The sequence below is a fragment of the Pantherophis guttatus genome, chromosome 2 (assembly GCF_059756535.1).
Source record: "Pantherophis guttatus breed Tessera chromosome 2, ASM5975653v1, whole genome shotgun sequence".
Taxonomy (NCBI): Eukaryota; Metazoa; Chordata; class Lepidosauria; order Squamata; family Colubridae; genus Pantherophis; species Pantherophis guttatus.
Genome location: NC_142064.1, coordinates 71,425,563 through 71,450,986, shown reverse-complemented (window position 1 = coordinate 71,450,986; position 25,424 = coordinate 71,425,563). Strand labels below are relative to the sequence as shown.

Below are 25,424 nucleotides of genomic sequence, written 5' to 3'. Positions count from 1 at the left end.
AAAAAATGTGTGTGAATGAGAGAGAGAAAGAAACAGAGTTTAATTTTATGGAAACTCTTGATTCAAAAGGAAAATTTGCTTCAATATATCATTAGCGGTTTTAAATTTATCCAAGTGAATTAATATTATAAGACTGCATTATCCGCAAGCAGTATATTTAGAAGAATGTTTATATGTAACTGAAATCATATTTTAAATGATACGTTAGTTTGGCAGTGTGAAATTTAAAATAAATATAGAATGAACAGGTATTTAAATCAAGGTTCTTTCAGTTCAAATCTATTAGCAATTAACCTGTGTAGAATTAACAAGCATTTAGGTGGAGAATATTTGCAAAAAAAGAAAGAGGCTTTTCTTGCTAGAATGAAATTTATCTATAAAATAGTTTTTAAGCTAAATAGCAACTTCCAGACAAAGATCAGTATGCTGCAGATAAATGAGTCCTTCTGAATGATCAGATGAAAGAAAATTCAGGGTCGCATTCAACTCAGGTACTTGCTGAGGCAAGATGAGATGGCAGGAATACTAATTTATAAAAGGCGACAGATCATTGTCGTGACATTTACATAGAACTTAAGAGAGTCAGCTGGGAATAAATCAGTGTGTGGGTGTGTGCCATGTGCATACCACCCTTGAAACTTCAGAAAATATAGCAGATTTACCCTTGCAGTGCCATATTGCTTAGCTGGGATAATTTCATTACCTGATTGTTCCAAAAGGTTTCTAATATTGCACAAACAAAATATTAACCATAGCCGTAGATAGCTAAATAGCCTTTGACTGTTCAACTAAACCTCAAGAAGAGCCATTGACTGTAAACAAGCCCAACCTCCAAGAATTTAGTTTCCACCTGCTCAGTCCTCAATGTTGTGCACTGGTCAGGAAGATCTGAAAAGGACTTCGTGCAGACTGCTACTTGCATTGAAATCATGCTACTTATAATACATTGGATGATTATATTGTGTTCATGTATTAACAAAGAATTTGTAATTTCAGCCTATTGGGAATGAAAGCTAGCTTTTTCAACTGCCTGGTAATATTTCATCACTTTTTCAGTGTTTAAAGTGCAGGACTAGAACTGGGGAGACTGACATTCAGTTCTACTCTCAGTGTCTATGGAGATCCTCAGTCATCCAGGTCATGATTGTCCCAAAGGTGCTTTTTCAAGAGGCAGCTGGACTTTCTTGTTATTCTTTGAAGTCGTTTTGCTTGTCATCCAAGAAACATTCTTCAGCTCTGTCTTCAAAGAATAACAAGAAAGTCCAGTTGTCTCTTGAAAAAGCACTTTTGGTTCTACTCTCAGTGAAATTTCAATGGATGACATCAAGTTAGTCATTCTTTGTGAGTCTACCTTTTGGTTAGTTCTTGTAATGGATGAAAGAAAGAACTCTTTGTAAGCTACCTTAAATCCTAAAGAAAAAGCAGGGTATGAATCTGAACAAACAATAAATGAGATAAGATTTCAAAGTTCAACTGTACCCTAGTGAATGCTGTAAGATAATGCGTAATTTGGTTACAGCTTAAATGAAAATGTTGATGCCCTCCAATTTAGAGAACATATAAGTAACCTTTTCTTTCATTTCTTTTACTTAAGACGAACAACAACGTATCCTTACACAGAAACTCAGATGTACAGCCAAAACACTGGGGGGAATTACTTTGATACCCAAGGAAGTTCTGCTCAGGTGACCACAGTAGTCTCTTCTCATAGTATGGTGGGCACTGGAGGCCTTCAGATGGGTGTCACAGGAGGACAGCTCATCAGCAGCACTGGAGGTACCTACCTGATTGGCAATTCAATGGAAAACTCTGGCCATTCTGTTACTCACACAACACGAGCATCCCCTGCTACAGTAAGTCATTCAGATCGTTATGTATGTTTATAGCTAGAGTTCTGTCCATTTTGTTTTTAATTGTATTTGTTCTCAGCTGCAGAAGTAGGTTTGCTTAAGGAGATGCCATCCAATTGTACAATTGCAACACAACAGAGTTCAGTGATATTTACACCAAATAATTTGCCAACAATACACAGAAGAAATAATGTGCACTTTTACTATTATCTAGGTATATTACACTCTCCTATTGCCCAGAAGTTCATTTCTTTGTTTTTAAATAAAGTTAGTTTCCACTTAAATTGTACATTTCCCCACTACATAAGTAGATCTCAAAAAATCTGCTGAGTAGAATTTTAGTATCAGAACTGGCTTCTTTTATATCTGAATACCAACGCCCCTTTTGCAAATGTACAGTAGAACCTCTGGTCACGAACGCTTCTGACCATGACCAAATCAGTTATGGAACGAATTATGGTTGTGACCAGAGGTTCTACTGTATGACCAACTTTAACTTTTTGTTGTTGTTGTTAATTTCATGTTCTTTATAACAGCATGAAGAATGAAAAACAATTCCTGTCATCATAATTAAAGCAAATAGGCAATGAAGAAAGAGAGGGTTAAATTACCACGAAAGGTGTATTATAGCACAAGAATAGAATATGTAGTTGAAAGAGAAAATTATAGAATTCCTAATGTATTTATACGTTTAATAAAAACCATATAAATACATTGGTAATTCTATAATTTTCAACATTACAAGGATTTTAAAAGCCAGGCTATGAGGAAGTTATGAATACATCTTAGATGTTAAACTATTTACTGTATATACGACTGTGATTCCCAAATATTTGAAATTGGGTTAATCTTTAAAAATTGAAAAAAATTGTTATTTAATAAACAATGACTTCAATTTTTAAAATTGTTTTATTACTACTTAACAATGGCTTCATATGCATTTCATGCTAAACCATAGTATGGTATAATAACAAAGATGAGTTATAGCTAAACTTGGAGAGTTCTTGAAACTTCTGGTTTAGATTAAGTGCATAATGTCATGTTGCCTCCACTATATAAATTACTGTTAATTTAATGATAGTTTGTATAAAATTGCAATTTCAAATCCTGAATTGTGAAAGTAATTTATTTAAGCAAACAGTTATTAATATTAGTTGCATTTCTTCATTTTAGTAGGTATGCAGAAGAAGCATTCCAAATCTTGTGTTATTTAGTATATTTAAGTGAGTCCTGTATGTGTACATTTTCTTTCTATTCTTCAACAATAGGAGCTATAAAACCTTCAGCTTATGAAGTACACTTGGGTGGTTTTTTTTAATTTATCCATCTCTAGAATATAGTTATCAACTGGAGATGCTTTACATGGCACCCTATCTAATTATTCCATGTACCATCTGTTTGAGAAATGAAAAAAAGATAATTAAAAAATTGCAAAGCTTGAACAAGATAGAAATGTTCAAGCTGCTTGTGTGTTTTTAATATTATGACTAATAGATGTTAAAATAGCAAATGATTAAACAGTAGCTTGTAAATTCAAAATTCAGATTTATTTCTATATTGTGAATTAGTCATTATTTTGAACTGCATGTTAGTTCTGCTTTTATTCATTATAATTTTTGCATCAACAAAAACTTTTTTCTCTCTCATGAAATATGATGAGTCACATTATAGAATGAAATAAAGGGAACTGTTTCAAGGCTGTAGTGAATTGCAACCTGATATGGAAGTTTACTCAGTGATGGGTTTTATATGGCATTACAAATAGAAAAGAAATCGGCCAAGTTCTTTTTTTAATCCACATTTCATCAATTACTTGATGACTCCAATGTGGAGTGGATGATAGTATTTCTCTAATTTCCCTTTAAAAAAGAAACCCTAACATCAGATGTTTACAAGTCTACATAACAAAGCATAACAAGTGAAATGCGGAAATTAGATTTTGAAATGTTGAACTTCATTGCTACCATGCTATTGAGAATCAAATGAGAATTCTTTTTTTCAGAGGAAAACAAACAATGGATTTTATTTTCTGAGATTTTTAGCATTGTTATTTTCCATTAGGTAGCATTAAAAATACAAAGAGTAGGGGTAATTCAGAGATGCTGTACTGGTTCAACAAAATTGGTTCAACACAAGTAGACAATTGAAGATTATTAGCAAAGTCCTCGTTTTCAAAAACTTTATTAATTTACAGAAAAAGCTTTACTTTTTTGAATATCCGGGGTAATCATCATGATTCTAAATTTGAAATGGAAGACTAGAACAAGATCACAATTATTCAGGGTTTCATTTTAACCATTGGTTTCCTGGAGTATGGATTAAATCCTTGATCACAAACAGAAAGGTTAAATTGAGAATTTGCTATATCAGAAAGAATTATATTGATATCTGTTGCAATTTCAGCATAAATGTTTACCAGGTGATGTTTTACTAAAAGCATTTTTCATGTGTGTATTGTGTTTCTGAAATATAGTCATGTGAAAAAGTAAGTACAAGTAAGTTTTCCTTTTTAACACAATGTGGACATGTCAATTATCTTATCTTCATTCAAGCATATAAAGATAAAGGGATGTAATTGAACAAAAACCTTATGAAAAATTGACTTTGCAATTATTTATTTTAAAAAATATATGACAGATATACCATTTTCTTCTGTGGAGCCATTTTAAATTATCCCACGGCATCTCAATAGGATTAAGATCTGGGTTTTGAATTGGCCATTCTAGGGCCTTTCATTCCCCCCCTCCCCCCCGTCATTCCGTAATGAATTTACTGGAATGTTTAAGGTCATTGGCATATTGCAAGGTCCACTTTTGATTGAGCTTCTGTCTTCTGACAGATGGTCTCATGTTATCTTCAAGCACTCTCTGATACAATGAGGAATTTGGATTCTATGATGGTGAGCTGCCCAGGCCTGAGACAGCAAAATAGCCCAAACCACAACATGTCCTCCACTCTGCTTTACAATTGGTATTAGTCTGGTGAAATATTGTCTTTAGTTTTTGCCAAACTGGTCTTTTGGTACAGTGCCAAATAACTGCCTCATCTGTGCAGCACATATTGTTCCAGAAATCCTGGTCTTTGTCTAGGTGTCCATGAACAAAATTTCAGCACTGATGATATTACCTAGTTTGGGTAATGAAACATCTGCCAGAAAACAAGCAAGCTCAGAGAGCTTGACGAACCCTCATTTCAACCCTGAGCTACAAATATTCTTCTTTACTGAAACTTCATTTTTGTCCTAATGTGCTTTCTGGCACACCCCTCCTGTGTAAAACTAATTTGTACAGTTTCGTCCTAATTGTAGATTCATGCACTTTCACATCAATAATGATGAGAGGCTACCATATAGTCACTTGATGAAATTGTGGGATCCATAGAGACTTCTTTCAGCAACTTATGTTCTGCTCTCAGGTTGAACTTGCTGGGATGGCATGGCTTAGGCAAGTTGACAGTTGTTTAAAAATCTTCTTTTGGATTTTTGGGATAGTGGGATTAATTATGTCCATTTGGGTGGCAATCTTTTTAAAATCTCTTCCCAGTGCCTATAACCTTCTTTCTGAAGGCCTCAAAGAGCTCTTTTAATCTAGGCCTGTGATGTCGAACCTATGGCACATGTGCCACAGGTGGCACACGGAGCCATATCTGTGGGCACGTGAGCATTGCCCGAGCTCAGCTGCATATGCGTACGCTGGCCAGTTGATTTTCGGGCCTTCCAAAATTGGGAAATGGGCCATTTCCGGCCTCCCCGGGGTGGGTGGGGAAGGCCGTTTTTGCCCTCCGCAGGCTCCAAGAAAGCCTCTGAAGCCTGGGGAGGGCGAAAAATGGGCCTACCAGGCCCACCGGTAACCTTTTGCCATTGTGTGCCAAAAACGGTGGGAGTGCAGGGCGCATGTGGGGAGGCATTGAATGATGGGTGTAGGCATGTGCGTGCGCAACCCCCCCCCCCTCATTCCCTCTGCTTTTGGCACACAATGACAAAAAGATTAGCCATCACTGATCTAGGCTATGGTGATACCACACAATTCAACAGGAAAGAGCAAATCTAATTAAACGTCTGAGGTTTAAATAAAACATGTTCCTCCCAGATTCTATCTAACAATATTCCAAACATTGGAACCTGATGAATGTAGGGGTGTTCTTACTTTTTCCATATACAATATTTGCATTTATATTTATTTAAATTACACAATGGACTAAAAATGTAAATGGTACATGATATTTTTTATATTATAAACCCTAAATCTATCAGTATTGTTGAAATAAAGAACAAATATCTATGTGTTGAAGTGTGTTGAAAAAGTAAAAAAATCAGTGAGGTGTACTTACTTTTTCATATAACTGCATAATATGCAACATATAATGGAATTAGTCTAACAGCTGTTTAGCTAAATGTCTATGGAGATTATCAGTCATCCAGGTCATGGTTGTCCCAAAGGTGCTTTTTCAAGAAGCAACTGAACTTTATTGCTTTTCTTTGAAGATGTTTTGCTTCTCATCCAAGAAGCATGGCTTGGCAGTGGATTTCTAACCACATAGGCAGCGGTCTCTATGACCTGATCCAACTGTAGATGCCAAGAATTGCATTCTGGATTTTAATGTGCAGTGCATATGCTCTACCATACAACTGCAGTCTCTTTCCGTCTTGAGTTCTTGCTTTCTGGTACTGAAAGTGAAGGAGCCAATCCACAGTCTCAACTGAGATGATGGAGAACAACTCTACTGTTGTTCTTAATTTATGTGGTCATTTTTTCATTTCTTTTTTTTTTAATTAAAAAGTTTTACAAGACAGAAAACATTTTTACACATTTTCCCCCTCCCCCTCTACCCCCTCCCCTCTCCCCCCTCCCCCCCACCCCCCTCCCCCCCAAACTTCCCAGAGCAAATACAGGGTATAGCATTTATCAATCATAAGCTAAACTAAACTAAACTAACCATCTATAAATTCCCGCACCCCCCCCCCCCAGAATCTTGACTCCCCTTGTACAATACAGATAAATTTCTAACATTCTAGTCAATCATAAGCTATTTGGTATTTCCTGGTCTGATATTTATTTTGAATGTAATCAATCCATCTCCTCCACTCCAGTATATATCTTTCTTGTGTATGATCCTTCAAGTACGCCGAAATTTTCGCCATCTCTGCAAAATTTGCCACTTTTAATGTCCATTCTTCAATAGTAGTTGTAAACATTTCTTCTTCCAATATTGTGCTACCAAAAGCCTAGCTGCTGTTATCAAGTTTAAAATCAATTTAGTCTCTATAGCTGTACACTCTGTAATTATACCCAGCAAAAACAATTGTGGAGTAAATTTAAACCCTTTTCTCCTAATATTTTGCATAATCCACCAAATTTTTATCCAAAATGCCTTAAGTTTTTGCAAGTTCACCATATATGAAAATACGTTGCATCCTCCGACTTACATCTCCAAAATTGAGCTTGCATATCTGGGTACATACTCGCTAGTTTTTTTGGGTCTAAATGCCATCTATAAAACATTTTGTAAAAATTTTCTCTTAAATTTTGTGCTTCTGTAAATTTAACATTTCTAACCCATATTTTTTCCCAAGTTTCCAACATTATAGGTTCCTGAATATTCTGTGCCCATTTAATCATACAATTTTTAACCAATTCCGTTTCCGAATCTATTTCTATCAAAACGTTATATAACCTTTTAATATGCGAGTGCCCTTGGTCTCTGATTTGTTTTACCAAGTTTTCTTCATTTTGCATGATACCAAATTTCATTTTTTTTTTCATTTTTTTCATTTCTTACAAGAAATGATCATTTTGGGAGAAGAGAAGCCAAATATTTATTCATATTCTAAACCCATCCCCCTGACTCTATTTCTGTGTAGTGTCTAGATTTGGAAAAGGAAGTTCAGAACAAATGTTTTTCAAAGTTTAAGAGTATTAATTTCTTATTATTTTACTAGTGCTGTAAAATAAATGCTTAATCTAATCGTATTTTAGGTGTACTCTGATCTAAGTCCATTTCTTTTCATTCATTCATTCTTGAAGATTAACAGTAATAAGACCAGGATTCTTCCTTTGTAAGTGTGCCCGTGGTTAGAAATAAATCTTTGTTATGTCACTATTTGGGGAAGGGGGAGAGAGGAAGCCAAATGAAATGAGTACTTTATTTTGATTTCCTTTTTCTTGATGGGAATAGTAGAAAAAGGAAAATAATTTCAGTGGTAAACTGAAAAATCTTAGAAGATTTTTCAGGAGTGCTGTGATTTTGAAATTAGGTATATGTCCCACTTCTCTAGTGAGGAACTTGAACAAGAATACAATCACTTCAGTGGTGGGTTCCTCCCGGTTCAGCCCGGTTCGGCCGAGCCAGTAGCGGTGACGATATGACGTCACCGAACCGGTTCTGCCCCCACTCCTGCGTTATTCTAACCTTTTATTTGGCCCCATCTCCAATCTGTTGCTGCCTCCTGAGTCCCAGCTGATGGGCTATAAGGAAAAAAACTGTTTAAACTCTTGCCGCGGGGCTTCAAAGGGCCGCCCTACAGCTGATCAGTGGTAAAAGGCAGTTTGGTGGTAGACCGGTGCCTCCAAAAACAAATGAGTAGACCGGTGCCTGCAAAAATAAATGGGTAGACCAGTGCCTGCAAAAATACATGAGTAGACCAGTGCCTGCAAAAATAAATGGGTACACCTGTACAGCTCTGCAAGCAGTTAAAAGCCTGGTAGACCAGTACCTCTGTTAAATCCTAAAGAATTGTCACATGACCATCAAGCCACGCCCACAAAATAAGCCACGCCCACAGAACCGGTAGTAAAAAAATTTAGAACCCACCCCTGAATCACTTCCCTGTCTCAAAGAGGACCAGCTAGGACTATACAGGATTATATACTATGTCATTTCCCCATTCCTTTATCTATAGCTAAGACTTTGTGGGCTTGCTTGGATCACATAGTTCCAAATGCAGAATGTGATACCAACTGTACAAATCAGCTGAAATTGAGAAAAACTCGATTTTTTAAAAGGCTTCTGTATTTCTGGAAGTTGCAGGTTGAAAATGCAGGAAGAGAGAAGAAATTCCAAGAATCCCTGCTTAAAGTTGGCAAAATACGAAGGGGAATAGTGTAGATGAAGCCATTACTTGTCATCTGTCCACATAATCCAGGATTTTTCACATTACAGGTAGTCCCTGACTTACAACCATACTTGAGGCTAAATTTTCTGTTGCTAAGCAAGATTTGTTAAGTGATTTTTGTCCCATTTTATGATCTTCCTTGCCACAGTGAATCACAGCAATTGTTAAATGAGTAACACTAATTTATAAATTAAATCAAACTAATAATAATAATAAACACGAATGTTAAATGCATGTTGTTTCTTCATTGATTTTGCTGGTCAGAAAGTCCCTGGGACACTGCAACTGTCATATATACATGCCAGTTGTTAAGCGTCTGCATTTGGATCATGTGACCATGGGGATGCTGCAACAGTTGTAAGTGTGAAAAATGGTCATAAGTCACTTTTTTCAGTGCCAATATAACTTTGAATGGTCACTAAACAAATGGTTATAAGTCAAAGACTATCTACTTCACTAGTGTGAAAAAGATGCTTAGATATAAATACTGCAGTTCCTTCCAGTGATATGAGCTAACATGTGACCTTTTTAAAGCAATCCGGAATTGAATTTTGCAGTCTGTTTTGGCCTATTTATTTCTAACTTGCGAGTAGTTGGGTGGAGAGGCTTTTTTTTAATGTCAAACATACCCCCTGCTACATACACACTTTCCAATTTCCATTTTGCTAGCCACACTGGTAGGGCATATGGCAAGGCAACATCTCTTTTTCATTTCCTCCTTCCCCTTTGTCCTCTATCACCGCACTTTTCTGTCAATCCTTTTCTCCCTTAAATCAGATTAATGTTCTTTCTATCCATGCTTAGAATTATAACATAGCATCCTTTGTGAATATTTTAGGGGGAAAAAATCCACTTTCTGAAATTGATAATCATGAAGACACTCTGAAAAAATGGCTAAGAGACTGGTGTTCAGTGATAGGAGTTGAGGCATTAAAAAGTGGGTCATTCACTATTTATTTGCATAAACTTTTAATACATTGTTACCTAGAGTTTTTCCAAAAAGCCTAAGGCAGTAATCTAACTAGCGAATGGCAACTGCAGGAATATCTAATACTAATATAACCGTCACATTTTACTTTGTTATGTTCAAAGTGAAATTTGTAAATTAAAATAATTGTGGCTCTGCTGTTATTTATTAAAGCTTTAATTTTGGAAATTACAAAAATAGTGTATGCAACTAGAAAGAAACCTTGTGGCTATCTTGACACTGCTTAAATGTCAGGGATTCAGGTTTGATTGCATACGTGTAAGTTTGCAGCCATGAATTTGGATAATTCTTCAACAAATTTCAACTGTCTAACTTTGCTGAAAGCCTACCTATTCCTTCTGACATCATTTATAGGATTAGAATATGTGGATTTATGTAAGAATTTTTTAAAATAATATTTTTGATATATTGCTTTGTAATAAAATAATAAAATATAAATCACTAAGGCTACATATGATTATAAAATATAAAAAACACATCAGAAAGTGTAATATAAATTCATGTAACTTATTTCCTCAAATAATTTTGATTATGGTAGTAAAGTTTAATAGAAGCTATACTTAAAGAAAATAAAAATGAGTAGAAAAGTGCAGGAAGGAAGGAAGTAAAAATATGCTAAAGAAAGAGAAAATAAATATAAAGTTATTTCCATTTATCACAGCTATAAACAAAATTTACCCTCTAAAGTTGCAAACATTTATCTCTTAAACCCTTATCCTATCTGTTACTTATTAACAAATGCATAAAACACCATCTTTTCCGTCTTATGTCAGCAGAGTGCAGAAAGGGTACCCAAAAAAATCAATATATCTTGTTTTAACCTTGATCAAATAAACCAACTTTATATGACTACCTGTTAATAGCCTGAATTTTTAATTCTTTCAAATATTGTTGTAGGCTTTGATTTCTCTTAATTTCTTTTTGTTCCATCACACAGAGTTTTTAAAAATCCAATAGGAAAAAATTACCCAGGTCGCTCTCTTGGTTTGTCCTTTGTATTTCCTCTTTAAATTTTAAAACCTCAGCCAGTTTCTTTTGTAAATCCAGTGAAACATCCTTTTCTAAAGTATTCTCTTAGCCAGTCAATTTTAAATCCACTTTTGATACCATCTCTATCTTGTCAGGTAAAATTTGTTCTATAGCTGTCATTTCTTTAATAACATCTTTTGGACATAGTCTGTTCATAGAAGGAGATATCTTTACTGACATTGTTGATTTTGTGGCTACTATTTTCTGCTTCCATTTTTCTATAGTGTCTTTCAATATTTTCATTGTTATAACATTTTGCAATATTCTACAGACTTGTAAATCTTTCCTCTATCTAAAGATATCCGTTTCCTCTATTTTTTGAAATAATGTAATTGCTTATCTTTATTTTGTCTTGCAAAAAAGCCAAAGCAGAATCTATTTTCCACGAAAACTGTTATTTATAACTAGTGCCAAAATTTTATTGTACAAGTTACAATATTTCAATTTTTTTTCTGGAAGTAGTTAACCAGAAATTTCTGAAAGATGTTAGAAAGTGAGATTTGCAAACATAGTGTCATTTAAAAGTCTTCAAGATACAAATCCCGTCAACTCCGGGCACCCAACTTGCAGAAAACCACTGTTGTGTAGTCTCATAATGGGGAGCAGCTGTCCAGAACACATGTGGGTGATCTTTGTCCTCTCTTTATCAGGAGAAGTTCCAAGGAACCTCTCTATCATAGGTTTCTTGGTCCTTGTCATAGTTATTGGTTTTGCTTTAAAAAAAACTGTCTTCAATTTGCTGTACCTCTCCTGGTGGTTCACTTTCTCAGTGAACTTTGGAAACTAAATGCTCCCAACTTGCATAGCAAGAAATTTTATAGGTATAAAGTATATTGGTATAAATTGGAAAAGGATACTACCTGAAAACTATTGAAGGTGTCTGTGTATTTGATCAAATTGCATTCATGCTATAGTTTCACATAGCCCATTTAATTTACCATACTTTATTCAGCCTATTATACCCAACATTGCATTTTCATTCTTGATATTTTTAGTATGAGGCTGATGGACATACATAGTGTACACACTGTTTGAAGTTTTTAGGCAACAGGTCATATGCTTTATTTTGATAATGGGGGAAGGGGCACCTAGATCTTAGAAAAATACAGAAAGTAAGGAAATTTGCCCAGTCTACATGAAAGTATAATGGAAACCAAATCTGCACTGTATTATAGCAATTTCAGAATCTTACTGCCTTTTGGATACCTTATTAGACAACTGGAATACTATAAATAGGACTGCCACTGAAAGGGTCTAGCTGTGATTCAAAGAGCAGCTGATTTTTACCTTTGAAACCCTAAAATGTCAGGAGCCACGATAACAAATATTCTGCTCCATTATTACCCTGTAAATATGTTAGGATACTTATTGAATGCCCTACACTCCACTGCTAGAAAGAGAACGAATAGCTTCCATGCATGACCATATTTTCCCCATCCTCCCAACTGATTTTAAGAAATTATGTTTTGTGATTTTATCTTTTTTTCCCCCAGCTTCCATTTACTGTAAGGCCACCATATTTTGAGAAAACAGTTTTAAATGTTGGTAGAATTTTATATCCTTTTATATTATTAATTACTTTGGAAACACTAAATTTTAGAACTGATTACTACATCTTAAAATACATGGGGTTTCTTCAAGAATACATTATTAAAGTTTATCAATTCAATATATAAATCAGTAGTTCACTGGTAGAGCATATTTTCTCATGCATTAATATCCAAGCGTTAACCCTTGACATCTCCATTTTAAAAAATCTATTAAATTCAGAGTTTACTATCCAGAAAGCAATGGTCTGATACCCTAAGCAATCTCTGAAAACAACCATTCATTAAAAGATATTATTTTCTTTATTTTGTGGAATCCCATTCCCCAGTTATTAGTTAATTTCAGTACTGCTTTTTCTTTTACTCTGAATCAAGACACTAGCTTCTTCTTTAGACTTCTCTCTTAAAGACTTAAAAGAAAATGAGAATGTATTTTAATTTTAAATTTTACTTTATAATATGTTTGATATAACAGAACCTTTATATTATGCTATATAGAAACCTTTTTTATTAACTGGACTTTGGATAAAATCATTCTATGTAAAGACATCATTATAAGGCTAGGATCCACATGTCCTCTATACTTGTAGCCGATATTCATATGTTTTGTTAATATGCTGCTTAATATGCTGTATTTAAAAGCACAAAGTATGTTTTTTCCAACTGACCAGTGGGGATTGTTAATGGGAACTTTTGTAGCAAAATATTATAGGTTTAAGAGTTGAATTAATTTTTTCTGATAAACTGCATTCATTCTAAGAAGGCTGGAATATTTTTTTCCCCTCAATAGCTAACAATATAATGTTAATTAAAACTTGTTTACTGTTTTTAAAAATAATCACATGGCAAGAGGTGCAGAGTGCATATTATCTGTCCAACAAGTTGACTCTTATAGTTTATTCTTATGCATATTTAGTTAGCATGAGTCCTGCTGAGATCAAGTGTCATAGAGATGAATGTTTGTAAGACTGAAGTATTTCACATTCTCCGCATATCTATTTCTAGGATATTTATCTATTTATATGGGTTGCATACTATGCTCTCAATTCTCAGATGCTTGCATTGTGGATTAGCAAAAAATCATATCTTCCATTCTTTTTCCTGAATTGGAAGTTGGGGGTAAAGGGGTTCTTTCTTAAGAATTTTGTAGACATAAAATCTGATACAGAATTTGCTAGCATAAACATTTGGCATTATGCCTGTGATCAATTAAAAATATCTGCTTTAACTAAGGTTTCTTTTTGAACTGGGCAATCTATCAACATTTCTATAGTTATCTTTTATTACTATCTTGTCTTGAGCCCTTTTTTTAATGACATCTATTATCAGATTGAAATGGCGATTGAGACACTGCAAAAGTCTGATGGTCTGTCCACTCACAGAAGCTCTCTTCTCAACAGCCATGTAAGTTGCCTCTTCTTCATGTAAGCTAATCCTTTGCTTATTCTGCATGCTTTGCTTGTCTTCTAAATGCTTGTTTTGTTTTGTCACCCTCCCCCAGCTTCTGAATTTCCTTTCCACTTTTGAACTCTCATAGCAGCTTTTTTTTTTCCCATGCAAGATGTTAGTGCACCAAAATTGTTTGATTTCCCTGCTCTTAGAATGCTGCTTTTAAGTTTCCTGAGTCACTAAAAGCAATTCAGAAGAAACAGTCAGACCACACCTAGGTTAATACAATCTTCATGTTATCGTCAAGCGTGATGGGAATTGTATCGTCATTTGAGAAGGAGTAAAATCTCATAATTCTGATGAAATACAGTTTAAGTTACATGTAAGCGAAACCTAGTCCACTCAACTATATTGTATTGTAGTAAGACAAGGAAATAGATAAATAGCTAATAAATATTGGTTTAGTTTTGGGCCCATCCAATTTGACCCTCTGAATCCCCGTGTTTTTTAAAAAACTATATAAGTTACTTTTTAATTTGTGTGCAGAAAAATGGAGAAAACAATTTCAGTATGAACAAATTTCTATATTTATGTGCAGTTTTCTAGGCTTATTTGACGGGTTCTAGAGCAAGGTACAAATGCTGCATGAAACAAGTATGCCTGTGTGAAACAACCAAGATTTGCTTTGATGGACTGAAGATTCTATCAAGGACTGATTCAGAGGCTGAATATTTCCAACAAAAAATGTTGGAGAAGGTTCCTTCTAACCTTCTTTACCAGACCAGGTCAAAGTGCTTACAGGCTACATAGCTTCAGAACTACGTTCAGGATTCATTGAAATCACTCAGTCTGACAGACTTTCAGTGCACCTAGTAGGTGGCTTTACAGTATGTTTCAGGTTGTCTTGTTGACCAAACACCTGATAGAGGTGAGCCAGCAGTGTCACCTAAGTCCCATTTGCCAGAACACTTGGTCATTGTATTCTGGAGAGGTGATCTGTCAGAATTGATGGGCAAATCTCCTGGCCTGTGTGCTCAAGAAAACATGGTGGCCAAACACTTGATCAGTTAATGCTGGTGAGAAGCAAAATACCACTCCATTTGCTTGTGTGCTTTGCAATAGACTAACTCAGGGGAAGGCAAATGTGGCTCTTTTACAACCTGTGGACTTCAACTCCCAGAATTCCTGAGTCAGCCAAGCTGGCTCAGGAATTCTGGGAGTTGAAGTCCACAGGTTATAAAAGAGCCACATTTGCCCACCCCAGGGCTAACTAGATAATTGGCAGCAGGCATAGTAGCACCTCTAGTCAGTTCTGGGTTTGCTGAGTGGGAGTTCTGACCCTGGTTGCTGGATTTTCTTCAACAGCCTCAGAGACTCCTCAATGCCACAGAGAATATTCATTTCAGCCTTAAAAAACAAACAAACTGTGAATTCTGGGGAGAAAGGCTGCGAGAGGTACTCAGAAGAAGAACAAATGCTGCACTTGGTTAAGAAGAAAAGGGTGTCTTCCTTTGGAAATCATCTTTTGTGATGGGTGCATCACTCAAAGCTTGACTGAAGCAAAGCATTCCTTTGAAAATTCCACAGCCTTTCTATAGAGTATCATTTAAGGAACAGTATAATCATTTCTTTTGACAGACAGGCAGATAGTATATTTGACAAAATGATACCAAAAGCAATTTGGATTGGATCAAGATTGAGACAGTTTCACCGGAGGTCTAAATGTTAGGTTCCATCCACTGATTCTATTGAGCCTACACTAAGCTGGGCCAAATTTTAATTCATTAATTGTATTAATATTTAATAAGTAACATATTAAGATGACAATAACATAGCTTTGCTTTAACCTTCCTTCACAGAAAAATACAGCAAGAGGTTTGGTTGGTGCCCTGGAACACTTGAATAATTTCAAATAGATGTTCTCAATTAGTTTGTGGCACTTTAGGCACACTTACTGTTTGCTTATTAAACATTACACTGGAAAATCAGTTGCCTTATTTTCTAGCCATGGCAAGTTGGTGTAATAATTTATATTGTTTACATATGGAATCTATAACACTTCTTTATCTGAAAAACAAACCAATATGTACAATATTTATTTTTAGTTATCTAAATCAGATAATTTGTAAATTATTCAGCCTTCACTGAATATTAATGTACAGGTAATCTCTGACTTACAATCACAATTGACCCCAAAATTTCAGTTGCTAAGCAGGATAGTTGTTAAGTGAATTTAGTCCCATTGCATGACATTTTGCCATAGTTGTTAAGCGAATCTGGCTTCCCCCATTGACTTTGCCTGTTAAGAAGTTTACAGATGGGGATCACATGACCCCGGGACACTTCAACTGTCATAAATACAGGCAGTTGCCAAATGCCTGAACTTTGATCATGTGCCCATGGGGAACAGTCGTAAATGTGAAAATCGGTCACAAGTCATTTTTTCACTTTCATTGTAACTTCTAATGGTCACTGAATATGTCAAAGACTACCTGTTTTTATTTTTATTTTTTTTGTTTTAGAAAAACGGCATCATAAAACTGTGGTCCTGTGATTTTTGTTTACTCTGTAAATTTAAAAATAGAATATGTTAGATGACTACAATAAATTGAGGGGGGGAAATTTAATAGTATACCAGAATAAATTTCAGACCTCTCTTCAGAGGAAGAGAGCCAAATACACTTCAGAGGGAGGCATGTTCTGTGATGCAAGGGCCCACTAAGGTCTGCCATCTCACAACATATCTCTTGTGGGGAAGAGAGCTATCTTTTCTACATGAACTTGTTGCTGTGATACATATTTCACCCTGGAGCATTAGATTATCATTTAGAGAAGGCGAGCACTAAATAGATAAACAGCAGCTGCACTGACTTGAGTTACATTTCATAAAACATTTTAGATTTAAATTGAATTTTTGTACTGTGCTATTCTATTGTGTACATTTTCCTGAAAATTAAGATGAAAACAGAATTTCACAATAATGAATCATGCAATTAATTCACAGTTTTGGAGTGTGTGCCAATAGCAAAACCTTAAATGACATATTAAGATCATATTAAGTTTGTGTTTAGTTCCTAAAATTATTGTTAATAATTGCTCTTTTTGTGACTTTTTTTAATTGATGTCCATTCCTTATTTGTGGAATCTGAATTAGAGTAGGCTACAACTGAGCAAGGAAATTCTGATTAGCTACAATGATAATGGTAATCATAAACTAATTCTGCATCAACCTCTGTCAGTTATTTGTTTCTTGCTTGAGATTATTCGAATCCTATTTGCTCAGATATAACTTACCAAAGTTATATCACAACATGAGTTTTATTTTCAACGGCCTCCCAGGCAAGGGAAATTTTGAACCAGAGTCCTAGATATCAATGCTCAACTTGACATGGAGTTATTGGCCAAAAATATATATTTAAGTTGGTTGTCTAAGAACAAATTTGCAATTTGAAAAATGCTTGTCAATGAGTTTGACACAATCTTTAAGAAGAGCCTATTCTAGAGCAAGATTTGCATTGTTGGATTTCAGGGCCAAATATGGACACTTCCATCACTTGCTTTATCATGAAAGTACATGCATATATACTACCTAAGCCATTGAAAATATTGCTTGTGTTTTGTTTGACTTCCCCTCCCTTAGGCTTTGATATTTATCATTCCCATTGGAAAGAACAGCCCATTGGGATCTGAATCCTAGATTGCCTTATTTCCTCCTAGACTCTCATTATATATTGTAAGCAGAATTGCTAAGTTTATAATTAGGTCCGTTGAACTATCGTAAGAACCTGATACATTGAATAAATGGGGGTACTGTCTAAGGGCAATGCTGACTATTGATATTATTGATTCCGTTGACAGTTGCAAAACAAAATGGCAGTTCAGAGCTGAAACTCCGAGGCTAGGAGGGAGATGTTTTGACATTTTCAAGAGTGTGGGGGTCAATTAACCATCCACAGACCCCCCCTCCCAGCAAGCTGAGGTATTTTCGGCTCAATAAAGCTGTGGATGGAGCCCAAGGATAAAACCCGAGCCGAGCCCGAAGATCAGCTGTTTGTTGGTAAAAAGACTGAGGGCGGTGCGGAGGATGTCAACATCAAAACCTGGCTGTCACGACCGGGTCAACCACTGAGTCTAATACAGCTGATGAAATGGTTGGCGAGACGGTGGCAACATCAACTCAGGATAGGGTGTTGATAATGATGCCTGGGCTAATAGGCGCTGCATGTAGCAACACTGCGGCGATGATGTCTACGGCAAGGGGGGTTACCACAATGGCGAGGGGAATGGCGCTAATGGCAGCGATGGCAACACCAGGAGGCTGCAAGGAAGCCCTCGTTGTTAATAGAGGAGAGGGCAATGCTGCAAAGGCTATAAATGTTAGGATCCCTTCAACCTCTAGGGATCTGTTGCACTCCTCTTTCTTGAAACTCTGAGGACTTATTAAACTAATTGAACTAAGTAGCCTGAGCAAGGTGATGGATAGGGATTGAGGATTACAAACTGGAGATGATGACTTACTCTCCCCCTCAACTGTCCCTCTCTCCTTTATCAGATCTAGGTCTATTACGACCACTCAGCGTTAACTTGCAATCTTAGATCGGTCTGCAGCTTTATTTACCACCTATTCCCCAAGATTACCCTGATTATTTAACCCTAAATACTTTGTCCAGTGGCTCTGCCTTACTTTTTTGATCTAATCCTCGGCCATCACTGGTATCAGGACTGGAGGAGATACAGACATTGAGAGTCTTGGATTATGGGGAGATAGACCACCTTCTCTTTGTTTGTTTCAAATGGTTTGGTCGCTGTGAGAGGACGTCCCTTTGAGACCTGTATCCCCACCTCCTTTGGATGGACTTACTACAACCACAAGACTTCCCATCGTCGTGAGAGGGCGATGATGTTCCGATGTATTGACATTTGTAACATACTGGTCTTCCTTTAACATCTATTTCCTCCCTTATTTTAAATTACCTGTCTTAACCATCTCTAACACTCTTAGATGAAAATAATCCTTCATCTCCTTCAACTCGCTCCTATCTTTGATGTATTCAACTGCGGAGCTCCTTGCACTGCGAGATTCCCCCCTCTCGCATGTCTGGCCCTCTCAGTTATCAAGGGCCGCCCTTGAGGACGGGTTTTGGAACCCCGAGAGGTGGTTTGCAAAAAACCGACGGCTTTGGGGGTTTTTAGATAAATCTTTAAGTTCTATTTTAAGGGGTTCTGGGAGGGATTGTGGGAATGGATCTGGGGGGATCCATAAATCCACTGAAAGGGGTAATGGGTCTGATAATCACGGTGGGGAGGATGGGGACAGAAATCTGACAAGGATGCAGGGGGATGAAGCGATGGGCATTAGTATAGTAAGTGGGAGGGGCAGATATGACGGCTGCAGGGGGCCATATTATGTTTCGGGAGTGCGCACTCGTTGTTTACGAGCGATTGCCCACTCCGACCCCCAAAGCACTGCTCTTTTCCCGGGTTGTTCAGAGTCTCAGACCCTGGGTCTATGGCTGATGTTATGTAATGCCAGGTCAGTGGTAAATAAAGCCCCCCTCATTCATGATCTTATTTCAGAGGGGGGTGCTGACCTGGCAGGGATTACGGAGACCTGGTTAGGCCAGGAGGGAGGAGTTCCCCTTGTGGAAATATGCCTGCCAGGTTTCCATGCATTCCATCAGCCAAGGACTCAGGGAAGGGGTGGGGGAGTGGCAGCAATCATTAGAGAAAGTCTTTGCCCGAGGGAGGCCACTGTTCCTCAGATAGCCGGATGTGAGTCCCTCCTTGTGAAGTGGGGTCAGGGGATTCAGATGGGCCTACTGATTGTGTACCTGGCTCCCTGCCACGTAACAGCGGTCCTGCCTGAGCTCGACATTATAGCCGGGGTGGCGGTGGAAACCCCCAGACTTATTGTTATGGGGGATTTTAACCTGCCATCCGCTGGTGAGATGTCAGAGACGGCTCGGGAGTTCATGGCTTCCATGATGGCCATGGACCTGACCCAGGTAGTTCAAGGCCCCACCCACTTGGGGAATCACACTCTGGACTTGATTTTTGTCTCTGATCAGTGGCTAAATGATCTAAGAATAGGGGATATAGACATCAAGCCCTTGTCATGGTCTGATCATTCTCTCCTTCACATGGACTTTCAAGTCACTTCCACCCACCGCAGGGAGACGGAACCAACCAAATGGTTCCGTCCCAGGCGCCTGATGGACCCCGAAAGGTTCCTGATGGAGCTTGGGCCATTTCCTGAGACTCTGGCTCACAACTCGACTGAGGACCTGGTGGTCGCCTGGGACAGGGCGGCTACTGGGGCCTTGGACCGCGTTGTGTCTTTGTGGCCTCTGACCCGATGCTGATCTCGTCTATCTCCTTGGTTTTCTGAGGATCTGAGAGAGATGAAGCGTCGGAAAAGACGCCTGGAGAGCGATTGGAGGACAAGCCGATCTGAATCTGACCGAACACAGGTGAGATCTTATATTAAGACCTACCTAGTGGCGATAAGAGCGGCGAAGTCTAGCTACTTCTCCGCTCTTATTGCATCTGCAGAGAACCGCCCAGCCGTGCTGTTTAGGGTGACCCGCTCCCTACTTCAGGTGGGGGTACGGGAAGATCCCTTAAAGGGTCGAGCTGAGGATTTTGTACAATTCCTGCATGATAAAGTCGCTCAGATTCGGGAAGGCCTGGACTCGGATTGGGTAGATCCAGGGGAGGAGACAGGGGCAGGTCTTGAGAGCGTTATCTGGGAAGAGTTTGACTCTGTGACTCCTGAGGACGTGGACAGGATTCTGGGCAAGCTTTATGCTGCCACATGTTTATTGGACCCGTGTCCCTCCTGGTTGGTACTGGCCTCCCGGGAGGTTACACGAGGCTGGCTCCAGGGGATTATAAATGCTTCTCTGAGTGAGGGTATCTTTCCCGCTGCCTTGAAAGAGGCGGTTGTGAAGCCCCTCCTCAAGAAGCCTTCCCTGGACCGGCTATATTATCAAATTATCGTCCAGTCTCCAATCTTCGCTTTGTTGCGAAGGTTGTTGAGAGTGTGGTGGCACGACAACTACCCCGATACCTGGATGAAGTTGTCTATCTGGATCCGTTCCAGTCGGGCTTCAGGTCACGATACAGCACGGAAACGGCATTGGTCGCGTTGGTGGATGATCTATGGAGGGCTCGGGACAGAGGTTGCTCCTCTATCCTGGTCCTATTAATCTCTCAGCGGCTTTTGATACCATCGACCATGGTATCTTACTGCACCGGCTGGAGGGGTTAGGAATAGGGGGCACCGTGCTTCGGTGGTTCTCCTCCTTCCTCTCTGACCGTTCGCAGTTTGTGTTGGCAGGGGGGCAGAGGTCGACCTCAAGGCACCTTATTTGTGGAGTGCCGCAAGGGTCAGTCCTCTCACCCCTTCTGTTCAACATTTATGTAAAACCGCTAGGCGAGATCATCCGTGGTTTCGAGGTGAGTGTTCATCAGTATGCTGATGACACACAGCTATACATCTCCACCCCAGACCACCCCAATGATGCCCTTGCTGTGATGTCCCGTTGCCTGGAGGCCGTGCGGATCTGGAAGGGGAGAAACAAGCTCAGACTCAACCCCTCCAAGACCGAGTGGCTGTGGCTTCCAGCGTCCCGGTATAGTCAGCTGGTACCATCACTGACAATAGGGGATGAGATCTTGCTCCCCACAGAGAGGGCCCGCAACTTGGGTGTCCTCCTGGATTCACGGCTATCTTTAGAAGATCATTTGACGGCCGTGGCCAGGGGTGCCTTTTATCAGGTTCGCCTGATCCACCAGTTGCGTCCCTTTCTGGATCGGGACACCTTGCGCACGGTCACTCATGCCCTAGTTACCTCCCGTGTGGACTACTGTAATGCTCTCTACATGGGGCTCCCCTTGAAAAGCTCCCGGAGGCTCCAACTGGTCCAGAACGTAGCCGCGCAGGTGATTATGGGCGCAGCTCGTTACGCCCATGTAACACCTCTCCTACGCGAGCTGCACTGGCTCCTGGTGGTCTTCCGGGTGCGATTCAAGGTGTTATTTATCACCTTTAAAGCGCTCCATGGCTTAGGACCTGGGTACCTACGAGACCGTCTTTTGCCACCAATAGCCTCCCACCGACCAGTTCGTTCTCACAGGGAGGGACTACTCAGGGTACCGTCAGTCAAATTATGTCGACTGGCGACTCCCAGGGGGAGGGCCTTCTCTGTGAGGGCTCCAACCCTTTGGAATGCACTGCCCCCGGAAATACAGAATATCCCTGATCTCCGTGCTTTCCGCCGTGCCCTCAAGACCCTGATGTTCCAACAGGTGGGGCTAAACATATGAACATGTGAATGATTTTTTAAATGTGATCTAATTCTGGGTTTTATTTAATTGACCAAACTAAGTAATAATTTTAATTAGCAATTTTATGATGTTTGTGTGTCTATATTTTTCTTGACTGTACACGGCCTTGAGTCCTACGGGAGAAAGGCGGTATAGAAATATAATAAATAATAAATAAATAAATAAATAAATAAATAAATAAATAAATAAATAAATATTACCACATGTATTTTATCACTGCATTTTATTTTATCTATTTTATCACAGAATCAGATCATGTACTTTAATTTCATTTTTTTATATGGCCGTAAGACTAATCAATTAATAAACTGTTGCTATTACTATTTCCTCAGACATGTTGTACACTCATCCACTTATAATTATGTGACAGAGCAGCTGTTTGTTAAATTCTTGTGTTGTTGTTTCAAATGTGGAATTACATTAAATAATTACATTAATTGTTACTACCTTAAAAATACTGTACTGCTTGTGATAGAACTTCTTGCTGTTTAATCTAGTGCAAAAGATCCTTTGTCAGTGAAATCTGTAAGCAACATTCTTAAGAAGATTCCTTGACTGTGCTGTGTCAGCCATATCTATGGCAAGTGACATTGATTTAGAATTAATTAAAGATGGATCATCTATCTGGGAAAGAAGCTGTCTAGGCTGGGAAATTAAGCAGGGGTACCTCTAGTTAATCTGTAAGTGAGACCACCAAGGAATAACAATAGCACTTAGATTTATGTACCACTTCAGAGCATTTTACAGCCATCTCTAAGCAGCTGATAGAGTCAGCATATTGTCCCCAACAATCTGGGTCTTCATTTTACCAAACTCAAAAGGACGGAATGCTGAATCAACCTTGAGCCAGTGAGAATCAAACTGCCAAACTGTTGGCAATCAGCAGTCAGCAGATTTAGCCTGCAATACTGCATTCTAACTACTGCACCACCACAGCTCTTAACTAGGATTGTAGGCTTGATTGAGAAAAGTCAGAAAAAATTCTAGAAGAAGCCAATGGCAAACTTATTTCCATATCATAGCCAAAAAATCTATACAGACAAGTTTGCCAGGAAGGTACCAGAAAGTGGGAAAAGGCTTTATTTTTCATGATCCATCTAGGATGAAAAAAAGTGACATGCATAATTTATCTTTTGTCATTATTAATTCAGAAATAGGAAGAGCATAGGTACTTCAATCCGTTCTGGTTAATTTTAATAAATTATATGCATTAAGCTACGATATTCTTGGTTTCTGGCTTGAGAGGTGCATATTCAGTTCATTAGTGTATTTAATAAAAGACAATGGTTATGATTTCCCTTGCTCTATATCAGCATTCTGATAGCAATTAAAGATCAGATTCTCTGATCAGCTATACAGAGAATGAAAATATGAAATGGTCAGTCAGTGAATGTGAGAGACAAAAAAGACTGGCGTTTAGTTGCAGAGGGAAAGATATGGAAAAGAGCTTACTGAATTGGTGAGCTTACTGGTGTGGAAGTAAATAAATTTTCTTATCAACTGTAAGCTCGGTCAGTAATTGTTAACTGTTGGTAACAGCTGCCCTTCCATAATTACAATCAAGATTTAGTTGGTATGTAGTATTGTCAAAGATTTGAGCTTGACAGTGTAGCGTTGCTCATATTCCTAAAACTGTTAGTATTTTGAAAGATTCCGCTGAGATTGTTTAGAATAATTTGAAGTAAGCAAACAAAATCACATGTTTATATGTTTTAATACTATTGTCAATTACAATAAAGCTAACGGAATGTATATTGGGACCTTCAGATTATTCACTATAAACTTCATTTTCACTGTCAAAAACTATTCTTGTTTTGAGTAGGAAACTCATACTGCTGGTTATTAGAGAGAGCAGTTGAGAAACTTAGAGGTTGTGTATCTCTGCTAAAGATGATCTGCAATAAGCAGGTGGACTATATAACAGCAAATAGCACCCATTATTCTGTTCCATTGACTTAAGTGGTGCTTTTATAGCAGCATGGGGAAAAAGTGCACAGCATGCTAAGTCAGAAATGGAACTCCTTTCAATCCACCTTTCTAATTTTAATGTGTGACTGTTTTCATTAGCTGTTTTCATCTCCTTGATCTTGAATACACGGATTTCCACATAAAGTTTTTATTATAATTACCAGAGATGTAACAGAAATTTTATCAGGCCTGATGTACAAGTAGTCTTTGATTTATGACCACATTTGAAACCAAGATCTTAGTCATTGAGTGAAGTGGTCATTAAGCAACATGTCACGTGACTGCTTTGCTCAACAAACGTAATCCTGGCACTCCTGGTTAAGGTCATTAAGCAACCTCGCAGGTCATTAAATGGGCTAAATCCAAGGTAAGAAGCGTAGGGTGCCACATGAGGGGTGGGGGAGACCACTGAAAATTCTCCCTGCTGAAATCCATACAGGATTTTTCGGCACCTTGCACTCCTTTCCTTATCACACTGCCTCTCCCTTTAGGAACTGGAAATCCTTCCTGCTGAAATCCAATCCTCCCTCAGGATTTGAGCTCCATTTCTGCACCCCACTAAAAGAGTTCAGCTCTGTTCTATGTAGATGATGTCATTGTGTGCATGACATCACATGATCACAGGGCTCTTGGTAACTGGTTATAAATGTGAACAGGTTGCCAAACACCCAGATCACAATCATGTAACCACAGGAATGGTGATGCAACATTGTACAACAGCTGGAAGTGTTTATGCCAAAGCCCATATGATCGGCTTTTCAAGGTCATTGTAATTCCTGACCATCATTAAACAAAATAAAAGCATTATTAATAGCACTTAGACTTATGTACCGCTTCACAGTGCTTTACAGTCCTCTCTAAGCGGTTTATAGAATCTAGGATTACATGTACTTAATAGCCTGGATCATTTCACTATATGTATAATTCTACTGCCAATTGGATTGTTTTAGCGTTTTCAATATTTGCATTATTTTTTTTTCTAACAGCCAGGAACTTATGCATTAGTGACACTTTAGCAAGTGTCAAGATTGATAGGGAGAGATCCCTTAGTTGCTTTGGGGAGTTTTGACATTCACAGTTGTCTGATGACTAGAGTGAATTAACAGCTCTACTTCATCACTAAATGCAATGCAAATTCTATTGCTTTATATACAGTAATTCAGTTTTCCAAGGGACCTAGCACAGATGGGTGC

At 38.1% G+C, this 25,424-nt stretch overlaps 1 protein-coding gene across 3 annotated transcripts in view; it reads left to right on the top strand.

Annotated features, from left to right (window-relative positions):
* RFX3 (regulatory factor X3) overlaps window positions 1-25,424 on the top strand; it is a 196,690-nt gene that overhangs the window by 129,049 nt on the left and 42,217 nt on the right. For all 3 annotated transcript variants that reach the window (XR_015732265.1, XM_034410326.3, XM_034410324.3), the window contains exons 4-5: window positions 1,595-1,853; window positions 13,855-13,929. Coding sequence is in view for 2 of the 3 variants with exons in the window: in XM_034410326.3 (XP_034266217.1) it covers window positions 1,595-1,853; window positions 13,855-13,929 (334 nt within the window). In the remaining variant the exon portion in view is untranslated. The remainder of the gene's footprint in view (window positions 1-1,594; window positions 1,854-13,854; window positions 13,930-25,424) is intronic.